The following is a 27,871-nucleotide window of genomic DNA, read 5'->3' as shown; positions in this document are numbered from 1 at the left end:
CTTCTTCTCCCGGTCCAAAGTTCACGGGAGAGTCCAAAGTCCGGTGGAGTCCCGTTATCCCCACATGACACTATTTCTCTGCCCGCCAAGTCTCCTCTCTTTCCTTATCCGCTCCTTGGTCTCCAAACTCTCTTGAGCTCCATCCTTGGTCTCCAAACTCTCTTGTTCTCCATCCTTGGTCTCCAAACTCTCTTGTTATCCATTCTCTCCTCGCCGCGCTGTCACTACGCGAAGCGGCCGGCCATCTGCTGCTGCTGCTGCTTAGATTTATGGGGAGTTATTCAACTCCTCACATTCCCTTCTTACTTCGGGAAACATTTAAAACTCGTTCCTACTCTCCGGCGTTTCCTTGCACATCTTAGCCTTGGAGTCCTTGTGATGCTCCTTCCGATTCCAGCGGCACTCCCTCGTTGCTCCCCCGATGCTCCGTCGACACTCTTGACTCCATTGAGTTTCTACATCGCTGGTCATCCTCTTCCACCCCAATCTCGCTACTCATTGCTGCGTCCTACTCCTTTCCACGGTTCTTCCGTCTGGTCACACTAACCGTGCGTGATCGAAGTTTCGTCGACTATCGATACCAACGGTGAGGCGTTGCCACCTGCTTGTTGCGATACTTCCACCTTTTGCCGATATTTCCATTTTCGTATGCCCATCGATCGCACTATCGTCCAGTGCCAATCGATCGCCTATCGAGGCGCCCCCTTCCCTGGCTCATGGTGATTTTTCAACTTTCATAGGAAAGTTTTCGCATTTCTTAAAAATCTTTTTTCCCCTTTCGCCCTTTACTCATCGGCCAGCCTGATCATCGCGCATGAGTCGCAGAAAGGCGCTATTGACGCCATCGCAGAGCTCCGGAACAAGGAAGACTGCGCCCAAGGCTTCAGACTCATTGTTGTCTTGGCGTTCTTCTCCTCCACCAGGGCACAACTGACCAGCACAGCTGGCGCACATCCTCACAGCCGGCCATTAGAGATCGTATCGATGGCCTCGCTTTTCAACAGCAGAGTGACCACCTCGGGGGACACCGACATGTCCCTCACCTTGCACAGATCGTCCTCCAGCTGCTGCTACCAATTTCAACACCGTCTGCAGGATGAACCGACTGCTGAACATCGTGTTGCCCACAGCTCCAGCAGTTCCGCCTCCTCGGCGTCGTCCTTGGCGGGCGTGTCCGAGGCGCTGCTGGCACTGGCAGAGGCTGTGGCAGAGGCGTCTTCTTTTTTTTATTTCCTTAAGCCTCTCTTTCCTACACAGATCTACGATACAGCTCTTTGTGCTCTGTGCCGTCTTCCCCCTTTCTTCGGCAGACTGCTGATGCGTGTTCTCCGATCAGTCCCCATCGAGTCTTTGAACGCCCTGGTCTGCTCACTTTGTGCTCTTGTCGTTCTCGCATTTCCTTGCCGCCTGCTAAGCGCCCAATGGTGGACCACAAGTCGGAGCTTGTGGAGATAGCTCGAGAAGGAGCAGCGAGCGCAGACAGTAATATTGTTGAGAATGGCAGACAGCCAAGCTAAATTCCAAACGGATTTGTTGGAGCTGTTGAGAAAAACAACGAATTCCTAAAATTTAGAATAAATAGACCAAAATGAAATGTGATATTATAATTTAATAAAAAACAAGGAAGAACGCTATAGTCGAGTACCTCGACTATCAGATACCCGTTACTCAGCTAAATGGAGATATGCAAGCAGCAAAGCGAGATTAAAATGCGCCACCTACCGGCGTTATACAGATTTAAGCGTTATAGGCGTTAGAGTGGGCGTGGCAAAATTTTTTTTTGATCAATCGATAGGTATTGTCGAGACCAATACATTTCAGTTAAAATTTTTTATCTAGCATAAAAATTGTGGGCGTCACAGGTTTTCGCGGTTTGTGGGCGTTAAAGTAGGCGTGGCAAACTTTTTTTTGTGTCAATCGATAGGTATTGATGAGACCAATACATTTCAGTTAAATTTGTATGTCTAGCATCAAAACTGTGGGCGCCACAGTTTTTCGCGATTTGTGGGCGTTAGGGTGGGCGTGGCATATTCGCGTAATAAACTTGCGCTGCGTACAAGGCTACGGAATCTAAATCTGAAATCCCAATTCTCTATCTTTGATAGTTTCCGAGATATCTGCGTTCATACTTACGATTTTTTGAAGTTTGTGGGCGGTTTATGGGCGTTAGAGTGGGCGTGGCAAACATTTTTTTGGGTCAATCGATAGGTATTGATGAGAGCAATACATTTCAGTCAAAATTTTCTATCTAGCATCAAAACTGTAGGAGCCACAGTTTTGGGCGGTTTGTGGGCGTTAGAGTGGGCGTGGCACTCTACTGAAACAAACTTGCGCTGCGCAGGAATCTCAGGAATCTGCGTGCCTAATCCCAGTATTGTAACTCTCATAGTTTCCGAGATCTCAGCGTTCATACGGACAGACGGACAGACGGACAGACGGACAGACGGACAGACGGACAGACGGACAGACGGACAGACGGACAGACGGACAGACGGACATGGCTAGATCGACTCGGCTAGTGATCCTGATCAAGAATATATATACTTTATGGGGTCGGAAACGCTTCCTTCTGCCTGTTACATACTTTCCGACGAATCTAGTATACCCTTTTACTCTACGAGTAACGGGTATAACAAACAGTTTTATAATTAATGAATGTTCGTACCCAAAGGTGCTCAACATGACCACACCCAACAAATCAAGCAGTAGCCAAGTTGGGAACAGTACCAGGCGCTCAGTAGCACCCACTGCATATGAGAATTGCTGATCTCACTAACTCACCGTCTCACCGACTCAACGGCACACTGACCCGCCAATGCAGTCAGCACATTTTGCAGTGTCAGCCAACTACGCAAGGCCAACTACGCAAACTGCTACCATAATCATAATTCCCTGACCTTCTTTAGAATATAGCTTACTTCACTAATCATTACACTAAACTTCCGTGTTCCAAGTAGTATATAAACATGTTCCAAATGAAGAATAAAACAGTTATCAACACACCTCATAACTCCGCGGTTCTACCTCCTACCTCTGGGAATAGGGATCGTAATACACTATCTCAACTAGCAGCTAACCACGTTAGCTCTACCTCAGCGCAGTTTCGCATCGCCTGTGGCCCGGCATCGTTACCATTGCCGCGACGCGATCGTCCTGCGTCCCCGTGCCAGCGACAAGTGCTCATTATCCCCTTGTCCCGCGGTGTGACCCGGAAGTGTCTACTTCGGTTGGGCTTAAACAATGAACATTGTTTGTTACCATTAAGAAAATATTGGGAAATAGCTGATCTCATTTTTTCTGCAGGCTGGCTAAAATCTGCAGACATATTAGTCCGATTTGGTTGTTCGCATAGGTCACTTGCTGCCTGTTGCCAAGTTTCATTTATAGCGCTGTTGTGCTCATATAAAATGGCCAAATGCATTTTCAACTACTCGCCAAGCTTTAGACAGATTGTAGTTAAAATTTCGCTGTCCTTCGGATGCAGTTGTGGAAAATGGGTACGGCTTCATTAGCCTTTGGGAAAATCTAAAGGCAGAGTCCTCAATAAGCATCACCGGAACTTGAACGCCACAAATTTCCCTTGTTTTTTTGTGAGGAAACGGAGAAGACACCGACTTTTCAAATATAGTGGAGTCGATGCAGCGCTGTTTACATTGGCAAATCAGTATCTGTAGTAAATTTAAAATACTGCCTTTAGAAGACTGTTGAGCTCTTAGAAGAAGGGTGTATTCCACGAGAGCGAATAATACTATTGAGTACCAGACATTGTAGTTGTGGTGATAGATATAGGGATGCTCCTTGTTAGCTACCTTTATCACTTAAAGAGAGCAAATTGTATTCTTTCTCCTGAAATCACCGAAAGTTCTCTCTTAAGTTATTTAGGAACAGAAACGAACTGATTTTTGTGGTCTGCCCGCTACGAGATCCGTGCGGCTAGCTCAGTATATTGCGTGTTCGTCCCACCAAATTTATATTAACGTGACCGCCCAGTAGCTCAGTGAGAAAGCACAGAACTCACGGGTTCGTATTGGGTTTATTGCGAATATATTATTACAAATGTCTTGGTAGCTTGGTTGGCCTTGACTCGTCGCTTGTGACCTTCGGTACTTCCGACGGTCCTGATTGACTCCACGACCTCTCGCCTTGATGACTCGGCGCTCCAGTCCTGTAGCTCCCTGAAGATCCTCGCAGCTCCCTGAAGATCCTCGCAGCTCCCTGAAGACGCTCGCACGCTGCTCGCTCCTCACGCGTGACTTGGTGACTGCTGGTAACGACTCGGACTGGGGAGGGGGATCAGCCGTACGGACTAGGGTGAACAGAAGCTGCGCTCTCCAGGATCGCTCCTTTCGACACACCGCCGCCTGTCCCTTGCTCTGTCCCAGATGGTCCCACTGGGGTTTCCGCTCAGCCCGCGCGGACAGTCAAGGCGGAACGCCAGGAAGCTGCCACGCGCTTTACTTCGCTTCCACTCTAGCCTCACCCTTTTGCTTTTGGTCCGGGACGTTTCCGCGTGGCTTTTGGTACTCGTGGTTCGGGCACGCCAATCCTGGACCTCGCAAGTCGAATCCGTAGGGCTCTCCTGGACAATTCCACTCGAGACCGTACCGATCGACCGCTCTCCCTTCTGGCTTGTTATACTCTCTCCAGGCGGAACGACAGGACTTTGTGGATAAGGTTAATCGACCTCTGGACCTCAGCTACCTGCGTCTCAATACGGAGATTCCTGGTATCCCAATCCCGAACGTCTCGACGTAGCAATCTTGCTCCTCGTAGGCTCCCACGGCGCTGCTTCTCTGGAGACTCGACTTGCTGTTGCTCCCTTGTAGATTATCTGGTTGTTTGATTGTTCACTTTGGTATCTGAGTGATCTTGACGGTTTGACTCCTCGTGATCGACTGATCCAGCCGCCAGCGCTCTGCGGCCTTATATAGGGCCTCCAGGAACCGTTATTTCCCTTTTGCGCATGGCCCGCTGGATCTCTCCACTCCGGGTCCAAAGTCCATGCCTTCTGGTTGTCCTTCACGTTGTCCTTCACGTACCGCTTCGGATCGATGCTCCGCCCACTGCTACCGTCCCGCTGATTCCCGTGATGCTTGTGGCACGCCTGTGTGCCGTTCCACTGTCGAGATGTGGCACTTCTTTTCCCGGTCCAAAGTTCACGGGAGAGCGTTCCTACTCTCCGGCATTTCCTTGCTTATCCTAGCCTTCGAGTCCTTGTGATTCCCGCGGCGCTCCCTCGTTGCTCTCTCGATGCTCCCACGACGCTCTTAACTCTGTTGAGTTTCTACAGCGCTGGTCATCCTCCTCGTAGCAACTTGAATCTCCCGCGCCGATATTTTCCATGACCCCACTGGGACATCGATACTCGTGGGCTTTCGATCCCCAGCTCGCTGCTCACTGCTGCGTTCTACTCCTTTTATTGGTTCCTCCGCCTGGTCACACCATTCGTGCGTGATCGATGTTTCTGCGAATATCGATACCGACGGTGCGGCGTTTCCACCTTGGCCGATGTTTCCATTTTCGTGTGCCCATCGATCGCACTATCGTCCAGTGCCAATCGATCGCCTATCGAGGCGCCCCCTTCCCTGGCTCATGGTGATTTTGCAACTTTCTAGGTAAGTTTTCGCATTTCCTCACTCCTTTTTATTTCATCCTTTCTCTTTCCATACGACCTCTCTCGCCTCTCGTCTCTCTCTCGCCCTTCAATCGTCCTCAGCCGGCTGAGCCTGGCTCCATGCTGGCAACACCTGAGAGCGGGTACGGAGAGGACTTCGCATTTGCTTCGCTGCAGGTGAGTATTTTGGTATCGTTTGGCTGCTTCCTGTATTAACACAACGTGAATTTCAGGATGCCGGAGCTGCAATGTGTGCCCCTTTCTTCTGGGCCCTGTTTCAGCCGCGTTTCTCGTCCTATGCCGGTTTTCAAACTCCGTTTTGTTTCTTTTATTCAAACTTTATTCGGCCGCTCCTCGAACACTCTCGTGCCCGCCAGCCCCAACCGGACGCGGAACGCGCCCCCCATCTCTCCATACGCGCACGCTGCGCCTGCCGCCCAGGATGCGAGCCTCCTTCACCGCCGGTGCTTCAGCGATCCCTTCGGGCCACTCGTGCTACGCGATCTCTCGCCATCGCTGGGCCTCCAGTGCCGACACCGTCCGCGACAATTTCGGCCGTGCCACCACCTCGGACACTTCGGGCGCCGAGTGCTGCCGCTTGAGCGGAGGTCGACCGCCTTCCAAGGGCTCAGGCCACACTCAGGGTTCTCGCTCCAGCGGCTCATCTGGCTCCGCGGTTACCGTCGCGCTCCCTGTGGGCATTGGCGTCGATGGCCCTGTCCTTGGCGTCGTCGGTCCGGTGCTCGGTGTCGGTGGGGCCCAATGCTCCGGTCTGCCGCGGGTCCTGGGATCCAGCGGGCTCACCCGGGGACCACTCTCTTCCCAGATTCGGGGCTCCTCCGTCGCCGCCGTCTCCTCCGCGGGTCCCTCCGGCCAGGTCCAGACAACCGTCCGCTGCCGCCACCTTACCCCTTCGGCCGCGAACGTCCGGGTGCTGTGGCTCACGTGGGCCGCCGGTATTTTTTTATATTCATTTATTCCCTACAATTATAGACAAGTAAAAGTAAGAACAAGAACAGGAGTAGGGGGCCGTGGTTGCGCGGTATCACCGCAAGGTATTGCTTTACGCATTGGTAGCCACCTAGGCTGTAGCTTCTCTCCTCTCGTGGTCGGTGCGACGCAGCGTTCGCAGTACGCTCGCTGCGTAGGCTGCCGTCGCTTCCCAATTCGCCTCCTTCAGCAGCATGAGGGGCCCCGGTGGTCTCCATGAGTATTTGGCGGTCATAGCCAAAGCGGCGACATTCAAAAAGGACATTCTGAGCGTCCTCGACAATACCACTGCCGCACTCTGGGCAACCGTCCTCCGTGTCGTGCCCGAAGCGCTTAAGGAAGATTCGGAAGCAGCCGTGTCCACTCAGCGCCTGCGTGAGGTAAAAATCCACCTGGCCGTGCTTCCTATTTAGCCATGTCTCTATGCTGGGGATGAGCTGGTGCGTCCAGCGACCCTTGCTGGAGTTGTCCCAGGCTGCCTGCCAGTTGACGACGCTCTGCATCCTGGCCCTTCTCTTCACCTCGGTCTTGGTACTGTGGTCCGCCTGTTCGCCTGATAGAGCCGCGCGAAACTCCTTGGCCTACCGCACCAGTTCACACAGGGGAACTTGGCCTGCGATGACAAGCGCTGCGTCGTCCGAGATCGTCCTGAAGGCTTTCGAAATCCTGACGGCGCACAAGCGGTACGTCGAGTTAACACGTCGCATGTAGCTGCTCACAGCAGTGGCCTCAGCCCACACTGGAGCAGCGTACAGCAACTGCGACTTGACAACAGTTGCGAGGAGCCTGCGTCTGTCCTGCTTCGGTCCCCTGGTATTCAGCAGGATCCTGCAGAGCGATCCTATGGTCTCGCTTGCCTTCTTGTTTACGAACTCTAGGTGTTCGCGGTAGGAGAGGCGGGTGTCCAGCATGACTCCCAGGTACCTTATGGCACGCTGAGATGCTTGAAATCAGCACCGCTTCAGTTTTGTGTGAGGCCAGCTCTAGGCCCGCCACTGCGAGCCACTCCTCCATTGCTCGAATTGCGCAGTTTGCAGCTGCCTCCACGGCAGCAACTTCCTGGGCCACCACAACCAGCGCGACATCATCTGCAAAGCCCACAATGTTGGTGCTGCTCGGCAGTGGGAGCCTCAGAACATCGTGTTCCATGGGTCGTTTTCCAGCTAGTCATAGAGCAAAGAGGTAGCTCTCCCTCTTGCTGTCCCGAATCGCCAGTTTGAGTGCCTTCTTTGCACTCTTAAAGCTAGAGTTGCAGGCAGAAAGGTTTGCGGTGCCTCTCGCCCTTTGGACTAACCTCTTGGCTCAAAGGCAGGTCCTGCGCAAGCTAGCGATTTCCTCGCTCCACCAGTACACTGGCGCATGGTGCTTCCGAAAGGTCTTACGCTGCTGCATGCTTTAGTCACAGGCTTCCTCCAGTCTGGCTGCCAATTTGTTCGCTGCTACATCTGCCGAGTCCAGCTCAGATGGAGCCAGTCCCTCCAGTGCGCTGGCGAAGGTCTGTGGCCTAAAGGTGTCCTGGCGGTAGGCTTTTCTTGGCCCGGTCATCGGCTGGCTTTGGCACGGTGGACCGCCAACTGTCAGCAGGATGGCCTCATGGTCACTGGCCGTGAACACCTCGCCTATCCTCCAGCGTGTGGTACGGGATAACGAGCTGCTCGCGAACGATAGGTCTATGATTGAACCGGCCCCAGCTCTGTTGAAGGTGTGCTGGGAGCCCTCGTTCAACAGGACGATGTCCAGCGACGCAAAAGCTTCAAGGATGGTGCGCCCCCTGGCGTTGGTATAGAGGGAGCCCCATTCCTCGGCCCAGGCGTTAAAGTCGCCTCCGATCACCACGTTGCTCCTTCCTCTCAGGTCGCTGATCAGCTCGTCCAGGATCCTGCTAAAGGACGTCAGTGATAGACTGGGGGCCAGGTAGCAGCTGTAGATCCATGTGCCGCCTACGTTCGCTCGGACAAATCCCTCTACTGCCCTCGTGTCCCGCATTGGTGGAACACTTACTCCGCAGAGCCACAGTGCCGCTTTGCCTGTGCGATCCGTGACCCAATCACTGCTGCTTTCCACTCTGTAGGGCTCACTGAGTATCGCCACCTCAGAACCCAGCTCGTGCACCGTCTGCTTCAGGAGGTCCTGCGCGGCTCTACAATGGTTCAGCTCGAGGTCTCCCTGTCCCGCTGGCGGTGGCTGGGCAGAGTCTGCTTCCTGCCTGGTGCCTGGTCTCCTTTCTTCCTGCCACAGAGCAGAATAAGCATGAAGGCTCCTTGCTGCACTTGGCTGCCTTGTGCCCTTTTTCACCACATCTTATGCAGCAATCGCTCCTGTCCAATAGGCTCTTGCAGTTAACTGCAATTTCTTTCCCGGATCCTGCAGATGGTCCATCCAATCCGCACCTCACCACGATGGAGGTCGGCTTTCCCCAGGGAGTAGGGCAAACTGATCACAGCTAACTGCGACTCCGCGTAGCCTCGACGCAGACTCCGAACTCTGATGCGCTCCGCGTCGATACCATACTGGCTCGCAGTCGCAGCGCAGATATCCTGTTCCGTCGCGATGGAGTCGATGTCTCTTATCTCCAGAACGAGCAGTTTGGTCTCGTCCGACATGGCTCGCACTGACGCTGCGTCGCCTAACACCCTAGCAATGCTCTCCTTCAAGGCTTCTGCACTTTCTGCGCTGCCTTTGGCCACCTCGAGCAGTAGGTTGCCTTTAATGGTGCGGCGTACCTTGGATACACAGCTTCCCAAGTCCTACAGCTGTTTATCTTCCCTTCGAGTCACCATGGCTAACACCTCGCTGTACGATTTCAAAATTCAAAAACTTAGACTGGGCCCGCGTTTATGACGCTTTCCAAAACTATGTGCTGTTAAGCGCGGCGATCCACGCTATTAAGCTCCTACCCCCACGTTGTTCAACACTGTAAACAGCTGATTTGGTTGCTTGCAGTGATGAGGGAAAAAAAAGCGCGGGTGGCAGCTTGTGGATGCTGTGCGCGTGAGAGATATTTTCGAGGTGATCGGTGTGGGCGGGATTTCTGGCAGCCACCGCGGAGGTGAGGACGCCCAGTCTTCTGCCACTTCTGGCGGTGGGATGCAGGGCTCGGGAGCATACCTCGTTGTGGGTGGGTACCCTGGGTTTTCCCACAGCTGCGGCTCCTCCTCCTCGGCCGAGGATCCGATCAGTCCCAATCGAGACCTTAGACGCTCTGGTTTGCTCCCTTTGTGTTCTTAACGTTCTCCTGATGTCCTTTATGTGTTTCATTGCGCCTTTGTAGTTGCCCTGTAGTATCCTTGGAGTCGGTTTGTAGTGTCCCTTTCGAATCCTTGGAGGTATCCTTGGAATTTGTTCGTAGTATCCTTTGGGCATCCTTGGAGGTATCCTTGGACTCCTTTCGTAGTATCCTTTGGGCATCCTTGGAGGTATCCTTGGACTTCTTTCGTAGTATCCTTTGGGCATCCTTGGAGGTATCCTTGGACTTCTTTCGTAGTATCCTTTGGGCATCCTTGGAGGTATCCTTGGACTCCTTTCGTTGTATCCTTTGGGCATCCTTGGAGGTATCCTTGGACTCCTTTCGTAGTATCCTTTGGCCATCCTTGGAGGTATCCTTGGACTCCTTTCGTAGTATCCTTTGGGCATTCTTGGAGGTATCCTTGGACTCCTTTCGTAGTGTCCTTTGGGAATCCTTGAAGATGTCTTTGGGCTCTTTTCGTAGTATCCTTTGGGAATCCTTGGAGGTATCCTTGGACTTTCAATGTTGTTTTGCGTCTGTTGTGTCTGCTTGCTGTAGCCGCTCGCTTGTGTTTTCCGTTTGTTGCTGTTTCAGCTCGCTTACGTGGATGGTCCGCTCTTTCTTTGTGTTTATGTGTCGTATTTTGCAGATTACTGGTGTCGCAAAACCTATGACTTGGTAAGGTCCGTCGTATCTTGGGGCCAATTTTGCTGCTTTTGATAAGTGGTGTTCCTTGGCCCATACGACGTCATCCACCTTTGGCGTCCATTGCCTCCTCCTTAGGTTATAATGCCTAGCCTGGTCCTGGGATGCTTTCTCCAGGTTCCGCCTTACAATCTCGAAGATTTCTCAGAGTTTGTTTGCTTTCTCCTCCGGGGTCTCTGTCGGTCGTCAGTTTCTCTGTCGTATACGGCGCTCGGTAGTCTTGGTTCTCTGCCTTGGGTAAAGAACGAGGGTGGGTAACCTGTGGATTCTGAAACGCTCGTGTTTACTGCCAGCATGATTCCCGGACATTTTTCGTCCCAGTCTTTGGTTCTGCCCTGCGAACTGCGCTATCATTGTTTTCACCGTCCTATTGGCTCTTTCAGTCGGGTTCTCCTGTGGGGTGTATGAAGCTGTGAACTGTTGCTTGGCTCCCATTTCGGCCAGGAAACTCTTGAAAATTTTGCTGACAAACTGGACTCTGTTGTCCGTTATGACTATTTTGGGGACCCCATACCTCGCGATTATGCGTTCTTTAAAAGCTTTATTTAGGGATTCGGCCGTCGCGCTTCGCAGCGGCACCAACTCAGTCCACTTGGAGAACCCGTCTATCAATACCAGCAGCATTTGGTTGCCGTGCTTCGAACGCGGCAGGGGTCCGACGAAGTCCGCACATACCGTAGCCCATGGTTCCTCTGGCACCTGCGTCAGCATTTTCCCAGCCATTTGCATCTGATTCGGCTTGAATCTCATGCATGTCTCGCATCCTCGCACGTGGGCTCGGGCGTCTCTGTGCGTTCCTGGCCAGTAGTACCGGGCTGCCAGACGTGCTATTGCCTTTCGGCTTCCTACATGGCCAGCCGCCGGTGAGTCGTGGTTCTCCCTCAGCACCGTTTCCCGTAGAGCTTTCGGTACGCACATCTTCCACGTTGCGACATCTTCGCTGCCCGCTCTATGAGGTATATTCCTGTACAGGGTGTTACCCTCCATCACGTAGTCCGGATAATTTTGCGGCTGGGTCCTTATCTTTTCGCGCATTTCCTGAATCCAGCTGCATGCTGCAGAAGCTTCCGCCGCCGACGTCTCCTTGATCCCTCGAAGCGTTTCCGGCAGTGGCTGCCTTGACAAAGCGTCTGCCACCACGTTGAGTTGTCCTTTCCTGTACGCTATTTCGAAGTCGTACTGCTGCAACTCCAGGGCCCATCTGGCGATCCTCCCTGAAGGGCTTTCTATACTGTTGAGCCACTTCAGCGCAATGTGGTCGGTTACTACTTTAAAGTGGTAACCTTCCAGATACGGCTTGAGCTTTCGGATCGCCCAGACGATTGCCAATCACTCCTTCTCGGTCGTTGAGTAATTCTTCTCAGCGCCGTTGATCGTTCGGCTTGAGTAAGAGATTACCTGTTCGCCTTGTTCAGTTTCCTGGGTCAAGATTGCCCCCATGCCGTAGTCGCTCGCGTCATTTTGCAAGATGAATGGCTTGTCGAAATCCGGGCATGTCAGTACGGGGTCTGCGACGAGTCTTGCCTTCACCTCTTCGAACGCCGTCTGATGTTCCTTTGTCCACACCCACTTATTGCCCTTGCGTGGCAGATCGTTGAGAGGTTTGACTATTTTTGCGAAGTCAGGTACAAACCAACGGTACCATTATGCTACGCCCAGGTACTGTCGGAGCTCTCTTACTGTCGATGGTGATTCTAGTTCGGCGATGGCTGCTACCTTTTCCGGATCCGTGCCTATTCCTTCGCTAGTCACTCGATGACCAAGATATAACAGCTCTTTCTTGAAAAATTTGCACTTCTCCGGGTTTAACCTCAGATTTGCCTCCTTTAGCCATCGGAACACTTCCATTAGGTTGGCCTTGTGTTCTTCCAGCGAGCGAACCGATGTCATCCTGGTAAGCAAATGCGTGCGGCGACATTTCGGGACCGATCAGTTGTGGGTCATTATCCGTTTCTGAGTAATATTCGGATAATGCCTTTCTCATGTCTTCTAATCTGCCGTCCAGGGCGACATTAAGCCTCTGTGCGACATTGGCGAAGTCCTCCTTTTTAAGCCGGTAGACCCACTTCCTTCCCATTCTGTTTAAGTTGATTTCACTGCTGGGACAATCACGTTGGGCGCCAGATGTAACGAACTGATTTTTGTGGTCTGCTCGCTACGAGATTCGTGCGGCTAGCTCAGTATATTGTGTGTTCGTCCCACCAAATTTATATTAACGTGACCGCCCAGTAGCTCAGTAAGAAAGCACAGAATTCACGGGTTCGTATTGGGTTTATTGCGAATATATTATTACAAATGTCTTTGCCTTTGGTCGTTGGCCTTGACTCGTCGCTTGTGACCTTTGGTACTTCCGACGGTCCTGATTGACTCCACGACCTCTCGCCTTGATGACTCGGCGCTCCAGTCCTGTAGCTCCCTGAAGATCCTCGCAGCTCCCTGAAGACGCTCGCTCGCTGCTCGCTCCTCACGCGTGACTTGGTGACTGCTGGTGACGACTCGGACTCGCGAGGGGAAGCGTCACCGTTCTCAGACTAGGGTGAACAGAAGCTGCGCTCTCAAGGATCGCTCCTTTCGACACACCGCCGCCTGTCCCTTGCTCTGTCCCGGATGGTCCCACTGGGGTTTCGCTCAGCTCGCGCGGACAGTCAAGGCGGAACGCAAGGAAGCTGCCTCACGCTTTATTTCGCTTCCACGCCTAGTGTAAACGAACGTTCCACCCTAGCCTCACCCTTTTGCTTTTGGTCCGGGACGTTTCCGCGTGGCTTTTGGTACTCGGGGTTCGGGCACGCCGCTCCGGGAACTCGCAAGTCGAATCCGTAGGACTCTCCTGGACAATTCCACTCGAGACCGTACCGATCGACCGCTCTCCCTTCTGGCTTGTTATACTCTCTCCAGGCGTAACGCCAGGACTTTCTGGATAAGGTTAATCGACCGCCTTGACCTAGCCGTGTGATGCCCTCTGGACCTCAGCTACCTGCGTCTCAAATCGGAGATTCCTGGTATCCCAATCCCGAACGTCTCGACGTAGCAATCTTGCTCCTCGTAGGCTCCCACGGCGCTGCTTCTATGGCGACTCGACTTGCTGTTGCTCTCTTGTAGATTATCTGGTTGTGTGATTGTTCACTTTGGTATCTGAGTGATCTTGACGGTTTGACTCCTTGTGATCGACTGATCCAGCTGCCAGCGCTCTGCGGCCTTAGATAGGGTCTCCGGGAACCGTTATTTCCCTTTTGCGCAATGCCCGCTGGATCTCTCCACTCCGGGTCCAAAGTCCGTGCCTGGACTCACTTGTTCTCACGTACCGCTTCCGATCGATGCTCCGCCCACTGCTACCGTCCCGCTGATTCCCGTGATGCTTGTGTCACGTCTGTGTGCCGCTCCACTGCCGAAATGTAACACTTCTTCTCCCGGTCCAAAGTTCACGGGAGAGTCCAAAGTCCGGTGGAGTCCCGTTATCCGCTTTTGCACACGGCATTCTTGCCTTGCCCGCGAAGTCTCCATTATCTCTCGATCTCCATCCTTGGTCTCCACTCTCTCTCGCTCTCCATCCTCGGTCTCCAAACTCTCTCGTTCTCCATCCAAGTCTCCAAACTCTCTTCTCTCGCCGCGTATCTGGTAAGCGGGCGGCCATCTGTTGCTGCTTCTACTTGTAAGGAGTTATTTAACTCCTCACAGAACTATAACGCCAACCTATTCTTCGGGGCCAGATGGAGTCCCTGGGTGTGTGCTTAAGTTTAGTGCCCGAACTATTTGTAGACCCTTTCTTAAACTTTTTCATTTGTCTATCTCATCATCTGTTTTTCCTTCTATCTGGGAAGATTCTTTTATTATTCCATTTCACAAAAAGGGTGCGAAGGTTCATGTTCTGAACTATAGAGGAATCTCCAAATTGTCTGCAATTAGTAAAACATTTGAACGCATTATTATCTCTCATTTGCAACATTTGTGCTCCTCTTTGATATCTCCGTATCAACATGGTTTTGTTAAGCGTAGATCGACCACCACTAACCTGCTCGAATTGACATCTTTTGTACTAGATGGATTTAACAAAACGTTGCAGACGGACGTTATATATACAGATTTTAGTAAAGCCTTTGACTCTGTTAACCACTCTCTTCTTTTATTCAAATTAGATCAGCTCGGGTTACCGAATAATCTGTTAACTTGGATTTCAAGTTATTTGAATGGTAGATCTCAGAGGGTTTTATTCAAAAACGCTGTTTCCAAGAAGATCAACGGCAGATCAGGGCAGTCATTTAGGCCGTTTGCTGTTTACTCTGTTTATAAATGATCTTCCTTCTATCGTAAATCACTCTCGTGTACTAATGTATGCTGATGATGTTAGGCTTTGTTTTTCATATAATAATATTGAATCTGGTTTCTGCTTGCAGTCAGACATTAATAGATTCCAGGAATGGTGTCAGTACAACCTTTTGAATTTCTACTATCTTAAATGCTACGTTATGACTTTTTATAGGGGTACGCCAACGTTCATGAGTTACTCTCTTCAGAACATGTCCCTGGAACGAATATACTCAGTAAACGATTTAGGTGTTCTCCTAGATCCTAAACTTAAATTTGACTCCCACATAACCTCTAATGAAAATAAAGCTACGAGTGTTCTTTGGTTTATAAAGCGTTGGTCTAAAGAATTTGATGATCCATACACTACCAAAATGTTTTTTACCTCACTTGTCCGTCCTAATTTAGAATACTGTTCTTCCGTTCGGAGTCCTCAGTATCAAGTGCACATTGACCGTATAGAGTCCGTACAGAAACAATTTCTTCTTTTTGCCTTACGTGGTTTGAACTGGGATCAAAACGATGTAACTAAAAGTTCCATAGCAACATCCATAGCTTCATTATACTGGTCAAAAACAGTAACGCGTCTAGATACGCTTGTGTTGGAGTTCCAAATTGATCCATTGAAGTGCCCCCGTCATTTTGAATGTTGACTAAATTAATGCGTTTGCCGATTTCGTAGATAACTAACTTCACGAACTCTATTCCTTTTGAAGCTGTGAGGAGTTGTATAAATCCCCACAAATCTTAGCAGCAGCAGAGACAGATGGCCGGCCGCTTACCAGATACTCTACGAATACGCGTAGTAACGGCGCTCCGGGAAGAGAGAGTTTGAAGAATTCAGTTCAATAGATATTCTAGAATTCAGTTCGTGAGAGTTTTGGAGAGCTAAGTAGAGAGCTTCGAGAATTCCGCTCAAGAGAGTTTGGAGAGTTTGAGGAAAGAGAGCTTGGAGGGAAGAGCGAAGGGTTAACGGTAGATCACCGCGCTTAGCACCCTATTGTGGGGCGAACGGTAAAACCGCGGACTTTGGACCCTGAAGTGGTGCTGTGCGTAGATGCCAAGAATTAACGGCACCAGGAGCCCTATATAAGTGGGCCCAGCGCTGAAAGCAGGATCAGTCGATCACGAGAAGTCAAACCGTCAAGATCAGTTCAGATACCAAAGTGACCAGTCAGTCAACCACATAAACTACAACAAGTCAAGTCGTAGGAAAAGCAGCGCCGTGGGAGCCTACAGGGAGCAAGATCGGTACGTCGGGACATTCGGGATTGTAGAAGGCGTAGGCGTAGAAGCGAAGAAAAGCGCGAGGCCGCTTCCTGGCGGTTAGCCTTGACTGTCCGCGCGGGCTGAGCAGAAACCCCAGTGGGACCATCCGCGACAGAGCAAGGGGCAGGCGGCGGTGAGTCGAAAGGAAAGATCCTGGAGAGCGCAGCTTCTGTTGACCCTAGGTTACACACCGTCGTTCTTTACCCAAGGCAGAGAGCCGGGCGACCGACTGAGACCCCGGAGGAGACCGTCAACAAACTCAGGGAAATCTTTGAGATTGTTAGGCGGAATCTGGATAGAGCATCCCAGGATCAGGCTGGGCATTATAACCTAAGGAGGAGGCAATGTACTCCAACGGTGGGTGACGTCGTGTGGGGCAAGGAACACCATTTATCAAAAGCGGACGAGGGGTTCGCAGCAAAATTGGGCCCAAGATACGACGGACCTTATTAAGTCATGGCTTTGGCGTCACCAGTAATCTTAAAAATACGACACATAAACACAAAGAAAGAGCGGACCATCCACGTAAGCGAGCTGAAACAGCATCAAACGGAAAACAAAAGCGAGCGGCTACAACAGGCAGACACAACAGACGCCAAACAACATTGAAACTCCAAGGATTCTCAAAGGATACTACGAAAAGAGTCCAAGGATAACTCCAAGGATTCTCAATAGGTACTACGAAAGGATTTAAAGGATAACTCCAAGGATTCTCAAAGGATACTACAAAATAGTCCAAATATAGTCCAAAGGATACTACAAAATAGTACAAGGATAGCTCCAAGGATTCTCAAAGGATACTACGAGAGAAGTCCAAGGATAACTCCAAGGAGTCTTAAAGAACACGACGAAAGAGTCCAAAAATAACTCCAAGGAACCTCAAAGGTTACTACGAACACACTTCAAGGATAACTGCAAGGATTGGCAAGGGATACTACGAAGTGACTCCAAGGATAACTCCAAGGACTCGCCAAGGATACTACGAAATAGCTACAAGAACAGCAAGGAGCCACCCCAGGACCAGCAGGCTCCCGGTAGCCATGTCGAGTCCGTGGCAGCGGCTACGATAGACTAGCTTCGGAAGATGGAGGAATCGCCGGAGTGGCAGGCCCAACTGCAGGCGGCCGAGGAGGAGGATCAGCAGTTGTGGGAAAACCCGGGATACCCACCCACCCCGAGATACGTGACGGAGCCCTGTATCCCGTCGAAAGAAGGGGCAGAAGATAAGACAGCATCACCTCCACGGTGGCTGCCCGAAATCCCACCAGCACACCACGGTACGTGGGATCATCGCAGTGGACGCCAGCACGACCACCCACGCCGAGGTTCGAGCAGCAACCACCACAGCAACAGCTCGAACAACCACAGCGGCAACACCTCAAGCAACCACCACCGCAGCAACAGCACGAACAACCGCAGCAGCAACAACTCGAGCATCCGCCACCGCAGCAACAACACGGACAACGCCAGCAGCAACCACCCGATCCGCCGCAACAAGAACAAGGTGAGGTGGCGGCAGCAGTCGGTCGTCTGGAACTGGCCGGGGGGACCCGCGGAGGAGTCGGCGACGGCGGAGGAACTCCGAATCTGGGAGGAGAGAGGTCCCCGGGTGAGCTCGCTGGACCCCAGGACCCGCGACAGACCGGAGCATTGGGCCCCACCGAAACCGAGCACCGGACCGACGACGCCAAGCACCGGGCCGGCGACGCCAGCAGGGACAGGGAGCGCGTCGGTAACCACGGAGCCAGAGGAACCGCTGGCACGGGGGCCATGGGTGTGGCCCGAACCCGTGGAAGGTGGCCGACCTCTGCTCAAGCGGCAGCACTCTGCGCCCGAAGTGTCCGAGGTGGTGGCACGCCCGAAGTTGTCGCGGACGGTGTGGGCGCCGGGGGCCAGTGGTGGCACGAGATCGAGGAGCACGAGTGGCCCGAGGGGATCGCGGAGGGACCGGCGGTGAGAGAGGCCCGCATCCTCGGCGACAGGCGCAGCGTGCGCGTATGGAGAGATGGGCGCGCATTCCGAGTCAGGTTGGGGCTCGCGGGCACGAGAATGTTTGAAGAACAAATAAAAAAAGTTTTAAAAAAAAGGAAGAAAAATGAGACCAGCATATGGCGGGGAGCGCGGCTGAAAACAGGAGCGAGAAGAGAGGGGCATACATGGCAGATCCAGCAACCAAAAATGCAAAGGTGTTTAGAGCAGGATGCAGGAAAACAAACACCACAGTACTTACCTGCTGCGAAGCAAATGCAAAGTCCTCTCCGCACCCTCTCTCGACTGTAGCCAGCATGGAGACAGGTTCAGCCGGCTGAGGACGTCTGAAGGGCGAGAGAGGACGAATGGAGAGAGAAAGTTTCAAAATCACCATGAGCCAGGATAGGGGCGCCTCGATAGGCGATCGATTGGCACCGGACGATATTGCGATCGATGGGCACACGCAAAATGGAAATATCGGCAAAAAGTGAAAATATCGCAACGGGCAAATGGCAACGCTTCACCATCGGTATCGATAATCGATTAAACATCGATCACGCACGGATGGTGTGACCGAACGGAGAGGCCTCGGAAAGGAGTAGGACGCAGCAATGAGCAGCGAGCTGGGGATCGATAGTCGATGAGTATCGATGTCCCAGAGGGAACAGATGGAGGGTCGGCGCGGGAGATTTGAAGTAGCTACGAGGAGGACAACCAGCGCTGTAAAAACTCAATGGAGTTAAATGCGTCGAGGGAGCAACGAGGGAGCGCCGGGGGAATCGGCAGGAGCATCACAAGGACTCGAAGGGGGAAATGTGAGGAGTTGAATAGGTTAGGTTAGGTTAGAGCGGCTGCCAAATCATTGACACACTTAGTCCTTAAAAGGTCCATTGTGGTACCGCGTGGATCTGTATCCCCTTTCCTAAAAATCTGCTGCCTTTATTGCAGCTGGCTTAGCACAATTCCCATCCGGTTGCTTTAATGAATTTTATTATTCGTTTTAGGCTTATGTTCGCCAGTTCAGATAGACTGCTCATGAAGGGATTCCCTAAGTGGTACAGTCTAGATCTGCTCAGGGCCGGGCAGGAACAGAACAGGTGTTCCACCGTTTCCTCTTCCTCCTCGTCCCTGCAGCTTCTGCAGAAATCGTTTCGGGGCGCGCCCAATCTGCTTGCGTGTGTGCCAACCAACCAGTGGCCTGTTAACACTCGTATTACCATTCCGCACTCGGTACGGTTTAGTCTTAATAGTTCCGAAGTTCTCTTCGCGTCAATGATTGGCCATGTCTGGCGAGAGATGCGACAGTGCTTAACATGTGTCCATGGGAGTTGAATAACTCCCCACAAATCTCAGCAGCAGCAGAGACAGATGGCCGGCCGATTACCAGATACGCGACGAAAACGCATAGTAACGGCACTGCGGGAAGAGAGTTTGGAGAATTCAGTTCAAGAGAGTTTGGAGAATTCAGTTCGGGAGAGTTTTACGGTCTCGAGTGTAGTTGTCCTGTAGAGCCCTACGGTTTCGACTCGTGAAGTCCCGGAGCGGCGTATCCGAATCCCGAGTATTACAAGCCAGAAGTGAGAGCGGTCGATCGGTACGGTCTCGAGTGGAGTAGTCCAGGAGAGCCCTACGGTCTCGACTTGTGAAGTCCCGAATCGGCGTACGCCTTAAGCCCCGAGTACCAGAAGCCACGCTACGTCCAAACGCGCAGCCAGAACAGCCAGGAGCAGTGCGCAAGACATTGTCAGCAGCAAGCCAGCCACCACATCACGACAGACACGCAAGACAGATCGAGCCACGCGGAAGCGTCCCGGACAATAAGCAGAAGGATGAGGCTAGGGTGGAACGTTCGTTTACACTAGACGTAGAAGCGAACTAAAGCAAGAGGCCGCTTCCTGACGGTTAGCCTTGACTGTCCGCGCGGGCTGAGCAGAAACCCCAGTGGGACCATCCGAAACAGAGCAAGGGACAGGCGGCGGTGTGTCGAAAAGAGTGATCCTGGAGAGCGCAGCATCTGTTCACCCTAGTCTGAGAACGGTGACGCTTCCATAAGCCCGCACGGCTGACCACCCTCGGGAGTCTGAGAGACGAGCAGCGTGCGAGCATCTTCAGGGAGCTTCAAGGATCTTCAGGGAGCTACAGGACTGGAGCACCGAGACAACGAGGCTAGAGGTCGCCGAGACAACCAGGACCGCCGGAGATACCGAAGGTCACAAGTGGCGATATCAAGGCCAACTAAGCTACTAAGTCATTTGTTATAACACACCCGCAATAAACCCTTGAACTCTGTGCTTTCTCACTGCGCTAAATTTGGTGGGACGAACACACAATCTACTGAGCTAGCCGCACGAATCTTGTAGCGAGCAGACCCCAAAAATCAGTTCGTTACAAAGCACTTAGTATTTTTTTCACCTGGCCAGTAGTGTCATCTCGAACCTTTACTGAATTGCTACATAACGAGACGATAAATTTCAGCTAACATTTTTTATCTAGCATGAAAATTGCGGTTGTCACAGGTTTGGGCGGTTTGTGGGCGTTAAAGTGGGCGTAGCATACTTTTTTTGGGTTAGTCGATAGGTATTGATGAGGACAATACATTTCAGTTAAACTTTTTATTCTAGCATCAAAACTGTAGGAGCCACAGTTTTGGCGGTTTTTGAGCATTAGAGTGGGCATGGCGCATTGCTGAAGCAAAGAAGCTCAGGAATCTGCACGCCAAATCTCAATAGCCTAGCTATTATAGTTTCCCAGATCTCAGCGTTCATCCGGACGGACGGACAGACGGACAGACTGACATGGCTAGATCGACTCGGCTAGTGATCCTGATCAAAAATATATATACTTTATGGGGACGAAAACGCTTCTTTCTGCCTGTTACATACTTTTCGACGAATTTAGTATACCCTTTTACTCTACGAGTAAAGGGTATAATTAGTGTGATGTTTTTAAAACCGTTACTCCTACGGTTTTAGAGACAGTTGGTTTGAAAACCAACCAAAAAAGTGACAAAGAATTTGAACAGTTTTGTATACTACTTTGCAAAGTTCAGCGTACAGCACACACAAAAAAACTGAAACGTCAAATAAGCGAAAGTTATGTTTCGCGGTTTTCTTAAAATGTTCCTTTTTTAATCAAGCCCAAAAAATGATTTGAAAAATCATGATCAAATTTTAGTATTTTTATACCCGTTACTCGTAGAGTAAAAGGGTATACTAGATTCATCGGAAAGTATGTAACAGGTAGAAGTATATATATTCTTGATCAGGATCACTAGACGAGTCGATCTAGCCATGTCCGTATGAACGCTTTGATCTCGGAAACTATTTAAGCTGCAATACTGGGACTAGGCATGCAGATTCTAGAGATTCCTGCGCAGCGCAAGTTTGTTTCGCCCACAAACTGTGGCTCCTACAGTTTTAGTGCTATAATAAAAATGTTAACAGCATTGTGTTGTTCTCATCAAACTTCAAAAAACTGTAAATATGAACGCAAATATCTCGGAAACTATCAAAGATAGAGAATTCTGATTTCAGATTTATATTCCGAGGCCTTGTACGCAGCGCAAGCTTTTTACCCGAATATACCACGCCCACTCTAACGCCATCAAACCGCCCAAACCTTTGGCGCCCACAATTTTCATGCTAGAAACAACATTTTACCTAAAATGTATCAGTCTCGTCAATACCAATCGATGGACCCAAAAAAAGTTTGCTACGCCAACTTAAGCGCCCCTAACGCTTTAATCTGTCTGCCGCCGCTGAGATCGCAGGTAGTTGGCGCATTACAATCTCGCTTTGCTGCTTGCATAACACCATCTCTCCTTGGTCCCTTTACTGAGTAACGGGTATCTGATAGCAGAGGCACTCGACTATACCTTTCTTCCTTCTTTGCTCTCACTTTTTCAAGAACCAATGTTCTGGGATCGACCTTATTCTTGACATCCTTTAATAAAAAAATAGCTAACCCCGTGACGAACTTAATCTAGGGATGAACAAAATAAAAGATAAATTATGAGAGAGACATTCTCTCAGAAACTTTTCGGAAGGCTTCCAAAATAATCTTCGGCACCGTAAAATTTTCGATCGCGAGTTTATATTTCTTCAACCAGTTTTCCGGCAAAACTAAAAACGAACAACTTTGGCTGCGCAGAAGAAGACACTTGGCAGGAGCTTCTGGAACTTAAGTAATCATTTAATTAACTTTTGCCTGTAAACTGCTAAATCATCGCATTTACAGCTGCGATAAATAGCACCACAAATTTTCAAATGGTCATCACTAGAGATCATTTTCTTAACATAATTTCTTATATAGCTATCGACTTGAAATCAAACAAATAAGAGAGCAAAGGAAATTGGACCAACGACTTATAATTGATATCAAAAATAATCCTGAACTGTTTTGTTGCGTTAAATTACCAGTACCAACTTCCATTCAAAAAAAATCACAAAAATCTTGATAGCATTAAGGGTGCATATGTCTCTGTAAATTGCTTGCCCAGTAATTCTGCAATGTTTCTTGTTTTTTATATTAACCTTGGCTACGAATCACTATCTTATAAATATTTCCAATCCAGGATAACTTTTAAATCATTTTGAACTTACTTAAAAAACAGAACTAAGCCCAATACCAATTTGATGTGTTACTATGTTGTTGGTTAAATTTGATGTTTTGTACAGACTTCAATAAAAACAAGGAAGAACGCTATAGTCGAGTACCCCGACTATCAGATACCCGTTACTCAGCTAAATGGAGATATGCAAGCAGCAAAGCGAGATTAAAATGCGCCACCTACCGGCGGTATGCAGATTTAAGCGTTATGGGCGTGGCAAATTTTTTTTTGGAACAATCGATAGGTATCGACGAGACCAATACATTTCAGTTAAAATTTTTTATCTAGCATGAAAATTGTGGGCGTCACAGGTTTTCGCGGTTTGTGGGCGTTAAAGTGGGCGTGGCAAACTTTTTTTTGGGTCAATCGATAGGTATTGATGAGAACAATACATTTTTATTCTAGCATCAAAACTGTAGGAGCCACAGTTTTGGGCGGCTTGTGGGCGTTAGAGTGGGCGTGGCACTGTGGTGAAACAAACTTGCGCTGCGTAAGAAGCTCAGAAATCTGCACGCCAAATCTCAATAGCCTAGCTCCCATAGTTTCCGAGATCTCAGCGTTCATCCGGACAGACGGACAGACGGACAGACGGACATGGCTAGATCGACTCGGCTAGTGATCCTGATCAAGAATATATATACTTTGTGGGGTCGGAAACGCTTCCTTCTGCCTGTTACATACTTTCCGACGAATCTAGTATACCCTTTTACTCTACGAGTAACGGGTATAAAAACGTATCCCCTTATACCAAATTTAAACATTTTATGAAGAGGTCATGAGCTTTGAAAATGGGTTTTGCATTATATGGATATTTTTTCAGTCCAAGTTTTTGGAATTTAGTTATCCAAAACATAAGACAAATATTTGAAATTCCGATTTTCTTTTAAGCAACTGTTTGTTACGTACGCCCTCCACACAGAAAGATTCCATAGAGATTCCATACTCCGGCAACAGCCGGCCGTTGACTCCCAAGATAGCAAATATCAAGAAACAGTAATCCTAGGTGGGAACACATAGTTTATCCGATCCATACCGGCAGCCAAGTAAAAGCTCTAGTCTGGTATAAAAGACCTTAGACAAATAGAGAAAGAGAAAAAATCCATTTGGGTGTCTTGCTGACGGTAGCCGGCAGCTCGGAGGGAAGGCGACATTCCCAGTGTTTGTGCCTAACCGAAGTAGACACTTCCGGGTCACACCGCGGGACAAGGGGGTAATGAGCACTTGTCGCTGGCACGGGGACGCTTTGCTGGCAGGACGATCGCGTCGCGGCAATGGTAACGAAGGTTACTGTGATGCCGGACCACAGGCGATGCTGGAGCTGCGCTGAGGGTAAGCTAACGTGGTTAGCTGCTAGTTGAGATAGTGTATTACGAGCCCTATTCCCAGATGTAGGAAGTAGAACCGCGGAGTTAAGAGGTGTGTTGATAACTGATTTATTCTTCATTTGGTACATGTTTATATACTACTTGGACCACGGAAGTTTGTGTAATGATTAGTGAAGTAAGCTATATTCTAAAGTAGGTCAGGGAATTATGATTATGGTAGCAGTTTGCGTAGTTGACTTTGCGTAGTTGGCTGACACTGCAAAATGTGCTGACTGCATCGGGGGGTCAGTGTGCCGTTGAGTCGGTGAGACGGTGAGTTAGTGAGACATATAATATGCTGATCAGCCATTCTCATATGCAGTGGGTGCTACTGAGCGCCTGGTACTGTTCCCAACTTGGCTACTGCTTGATTTGTTGGGTGTGGTCATGTTGAGTACCTTTGGGTACGAACATTCTCCCCCCCATTGAGGGGTACCCTTAATTAAGTCATGATGTCGGTCAGCCCTTGACCGAATTGTATAGGAAGCACCTAACACATCATTGACCAAGGTGGATCTTTCCTTCAACTGCGGTTCATGTTTGTGATTCAGGTCCTTCACATCTTCTTGATGCTGCCTAACACTCCCCTTTGCGATAAAATTGACATTATCGTGGGGACTGAGATTGTGCTCTCGTAGAACTTGATCATTTGGCACGTCTATGGTATGTGGACATTCTGCAACAAAACTAAGATATTTCTTGGTTAGGTTTAGAAATGTTGAACCAACGTCAGCCTTCTTGTAGGTTTTAAATTGATGAGAAGTCGGTTCTATATTCATCGGATTTTTATCTTATGTTGGCTCATAAGCAGCGTTCGGTCCTGCAAAATCACCTCTGCCTTCTACCAGAATAGGGTTGATTTCCGTATCAGATGAGGTTTCTTTATTGAGATAACCTGTGATTACATAACCAAGCCTAGTGCCTTGTGCCAAAGGTTTATTAGGTCCTAGTTCAAGAAGTTCACCGGTTATTACACGAGAATACACCTCAGACCCTAAGGTTAGGTCAATGGGTCCAGGTTGCCGAAAGTCAGGATCTGCTAATGGCAGTCCCCCGGGAATATTAAGATCGTTATCAATCGATACTGACGGTTGGTCTGGAATGACTGTGGGAATAATAAATACCTCTATTAGTCTTTCAAACCCTGATGTAACTGATGAGAGCTTTAGTGTTGATCTAATTGCTGTTGATATTTTTCCTCCGATTCCAGATATTTCAATCGGTGACCTTTCCTTAAGAGATAGCAGATCTGCCATTCTCCTTGAGATAAGATTCACCTGTGATCCACCATCTATTACAGCGCGACATGTTTGTAATTGACCGTTGGGCCCTTGTAATGAGACCTTCGCGGTCGCGAGCAGAGTATATCCTCCTACGTTGTCGTAGCCTGCAATGGTTACTGCGCCGGCCACTGGATTGCTAGTTGGTCCTTTGTGTAACAGTGAATGATGCCGTTGCTGGCAGACTCGACAATTGGTCGGTGATCCACAGTTTTCAACCATATGAGCTGTAGACAAACAATTTGTGCATGCTCCTATTTGAATAATGGCTTGGCGCCGCGTTTTGGGGTCCATTTCCGGAAGCGGCTAAATGCTCTAAGATTATGTGGTCCTAGGTGACAAATCTTACAGCTCTCTTCGTTGTGAACTGACTGATGGCGTAGTGTTGCTGTAGGTTGAGCGCTTATCGTCTCCAGCATGCAAGCGCGCCGTTCAATAAACGTCAGAACACTCCATAACGTTGGAATTTCAGTTGGTGCATCCGCTGAATTTTCTAGAGCAGCTAGAGACTGCTGGTCTAGTTTTCTTCTGATAAGAAAACACAGGATTGGATCCCAGGATTTTGTGCTGATATCGAGGGTTTTAAGAGTACTCATTGAGTTTTTTATAGTATCATGTAAGGCCCTTAGTTGGCGCGAGGAACCGTCTATAGGATTATGGTCAATAATTTTTGCTATGGCGGCGAATACTAGTATTTTTCCGTTCTGGTACCTGGCCTTCAAACGCAACCAGGTGTCGTCATAGCCACCCTGTGAAAAGGCTGTGTCTGTCAAAACGTTCCTCGCTTCACCACGAAGCGAACTCTGTAGAATATGTAGTTTTTGACTGGCCGAATATGGTTTATTATGTACCAATTCCACAAAGAGATCATGGAACCGTGGCCAGTCTAGATACTCGCCGTTGAACTCCGGAATGCTAATTGGCGGAAGTGCCAAGTTTAGGCTCATTGGCGAGTCGTTTTCTCGAAGCAAGTTCATTTCGTATTCCTCGTATAATGTGTGGAATTGAGCTAGCTCTGCTTCTGCCAGGGCTGCGGCCCCAGGTGTGCTGTCCAATTCGTCGTGGGCTTGCCTCAGTAACGCCCAATGTAGATCCAGGTGCCTTTGTAGGGCTGGGGTGACGGTTGGGGCGTTCGAGGCTAATGTTAATGATGACTCCAATTCGTTGCATCTTCTCTGCAACTGTCGGATCACCGTGTCAATTGCGGAATCTCCTTTGACTTGATCTCTTGTTGTGATCTTGATGTTAGCCGACGTTCGTCTCGGGGCCTTCGGAAGCCCGCTTCCAGTCGGCATGTTGTCCAGAAAGATATTCTTATATTTTTCGACCAGCTCCTTAAGTGCTACTAATCGTGAAGAGTACTCACTTCCAGTGGGTAATGCCGCTTGCTGGACTTCTTCATCTAGGTCGCAAAACTGCTGCCAGAGATCGTTTAACTGATTTAGCTTACCGGAATAATAGCCGTCTCGGTGGCGTCGGTCGGCAGAATCCTTGCCATAGTTCTTAATGAGCTGTTGGATTTTCCCTTGCAGCTCGTTTTGGGTGTCTAGTAATCGATTATGTAAATCGATTCTTGTGTGACTTGTTTCCTCAATGAATGAAGTAGACATATTGTATGTCTTGGAAACAAAGAATCTTGTGAAGCTGGATGAAGCTGAGTATCCTGTGACGCTGGATGAAGCTGAGTATCCTGTGAAGCTGGATGAAGCTGAAGTTCCCGTGACGCTGGAAGAAGAAGCGTATCCTGTGAAGCTGGATGAAGCTGAAGCTCCTGTGACGCTAGAAGAAGAAGCGTATCCTGTGAAGCTGGAATAAGCTGAATTTCCTGTGACGCTGGAAGACGAAGCGTATCCTGTGAAGCTGGATTAAGCTGAAGTTCCTGTGACGCTGGAAGAAGAAGCGTATCCTGTGAAGCTGGAATAAGCTGAAGTTCCTGTGACGCTGGAAGACGAAGCGTATCCTGTGAAGCTGGATTAAGCTGAAGTTCCTGTGACGCTGGAAGAAGAAGCGTATCCTGTGAAGCTGGATGAAGCTGAAGTTCCTGTGACGCTGGAAGACGAAGCGTATCCTGTGAGCTGGATTAAGCTGAAGTTCCTGTGACGCTGGAAGAAGAAGCGTATCCTGTGAAGCTGGATGAAGCTGAAGTTCCTGTGACGCTGGAAGAAGAAGCGAATCCTGTGAAGCTGGATTAAGCTGAAGTTCCTGTGACGCTGGAAGAAGAAGCGTATCCCATGAAGCTGGATAAAGCTGTGAGTCCTTTAGTGGGAAGAGGGTTGCTTGAGTGTGATCCTTTGTTGTTAAAGGATCACGTCGGGGTCACCAATGTTTGTGCCTAACCGAAGTAGACACTTCCGGGTCACACCGCGGGACAAGGGGGTAATGAGCACTTGTCGCTGGCACGGGGACGCTTTGCTGGCAGGACGATCGCGTCGCGGCAATGGTAACGAAGGTTACTGTGATGCCGGACCACAGGCGATGCTGGAGCTGCGCTGAGGGTAAGCTAACGTGGTTAGCTGCTAGTTGAGATAGTGTATTACGAGC

The 27,871-nt window shown here is 49.9% G+C and overlaps 1 protein-coding gene across 1 annotated transcript; it reads left to right on the top strand.

Moving 5' to 3' along the window:
* The first annotated feature begins 17,190 nt into the window (after positions 1-17,190).
* On the top strand, positions 17,191-27,145 carry LOC136117603 (uncharacterized). The gene is made up of 3 exons (XM_065868574.2): positions 17,191-17,252; positions 17,375-18,101; positions 27,029-27,145. The coding sequence occupies exons 1-3, from the start codon at positions 17,191-17,193 to the stop codon at positions 27,143-27,145; spliced, it is 906 nt and encodes a 301-aa protein (XP_065724646.2).
* Positions 27,146-27,871: the final 726 nt, after the last annotated feature.

Source organism: Drosophila suzukii, chromosome 3 (assembly GCF_043229965.1).
Source record: "Drosophila suzukii chromosome 3, CBGP_Dsuzu_IsoJpt1.0, whole genome shotgun sequence".
NCBI classification, from domain to species: Eukaryota; Metazoa; Arthropoda; class Insecta; order Diptera; family Drosophilidae; genus Drosophila; species Drosophila suzukii.
The sequence above is the reverse complement of the archived record's forward strand: the minus strand, read 5'-3'. Positions and strand labels throughout refer to the sequence as shown.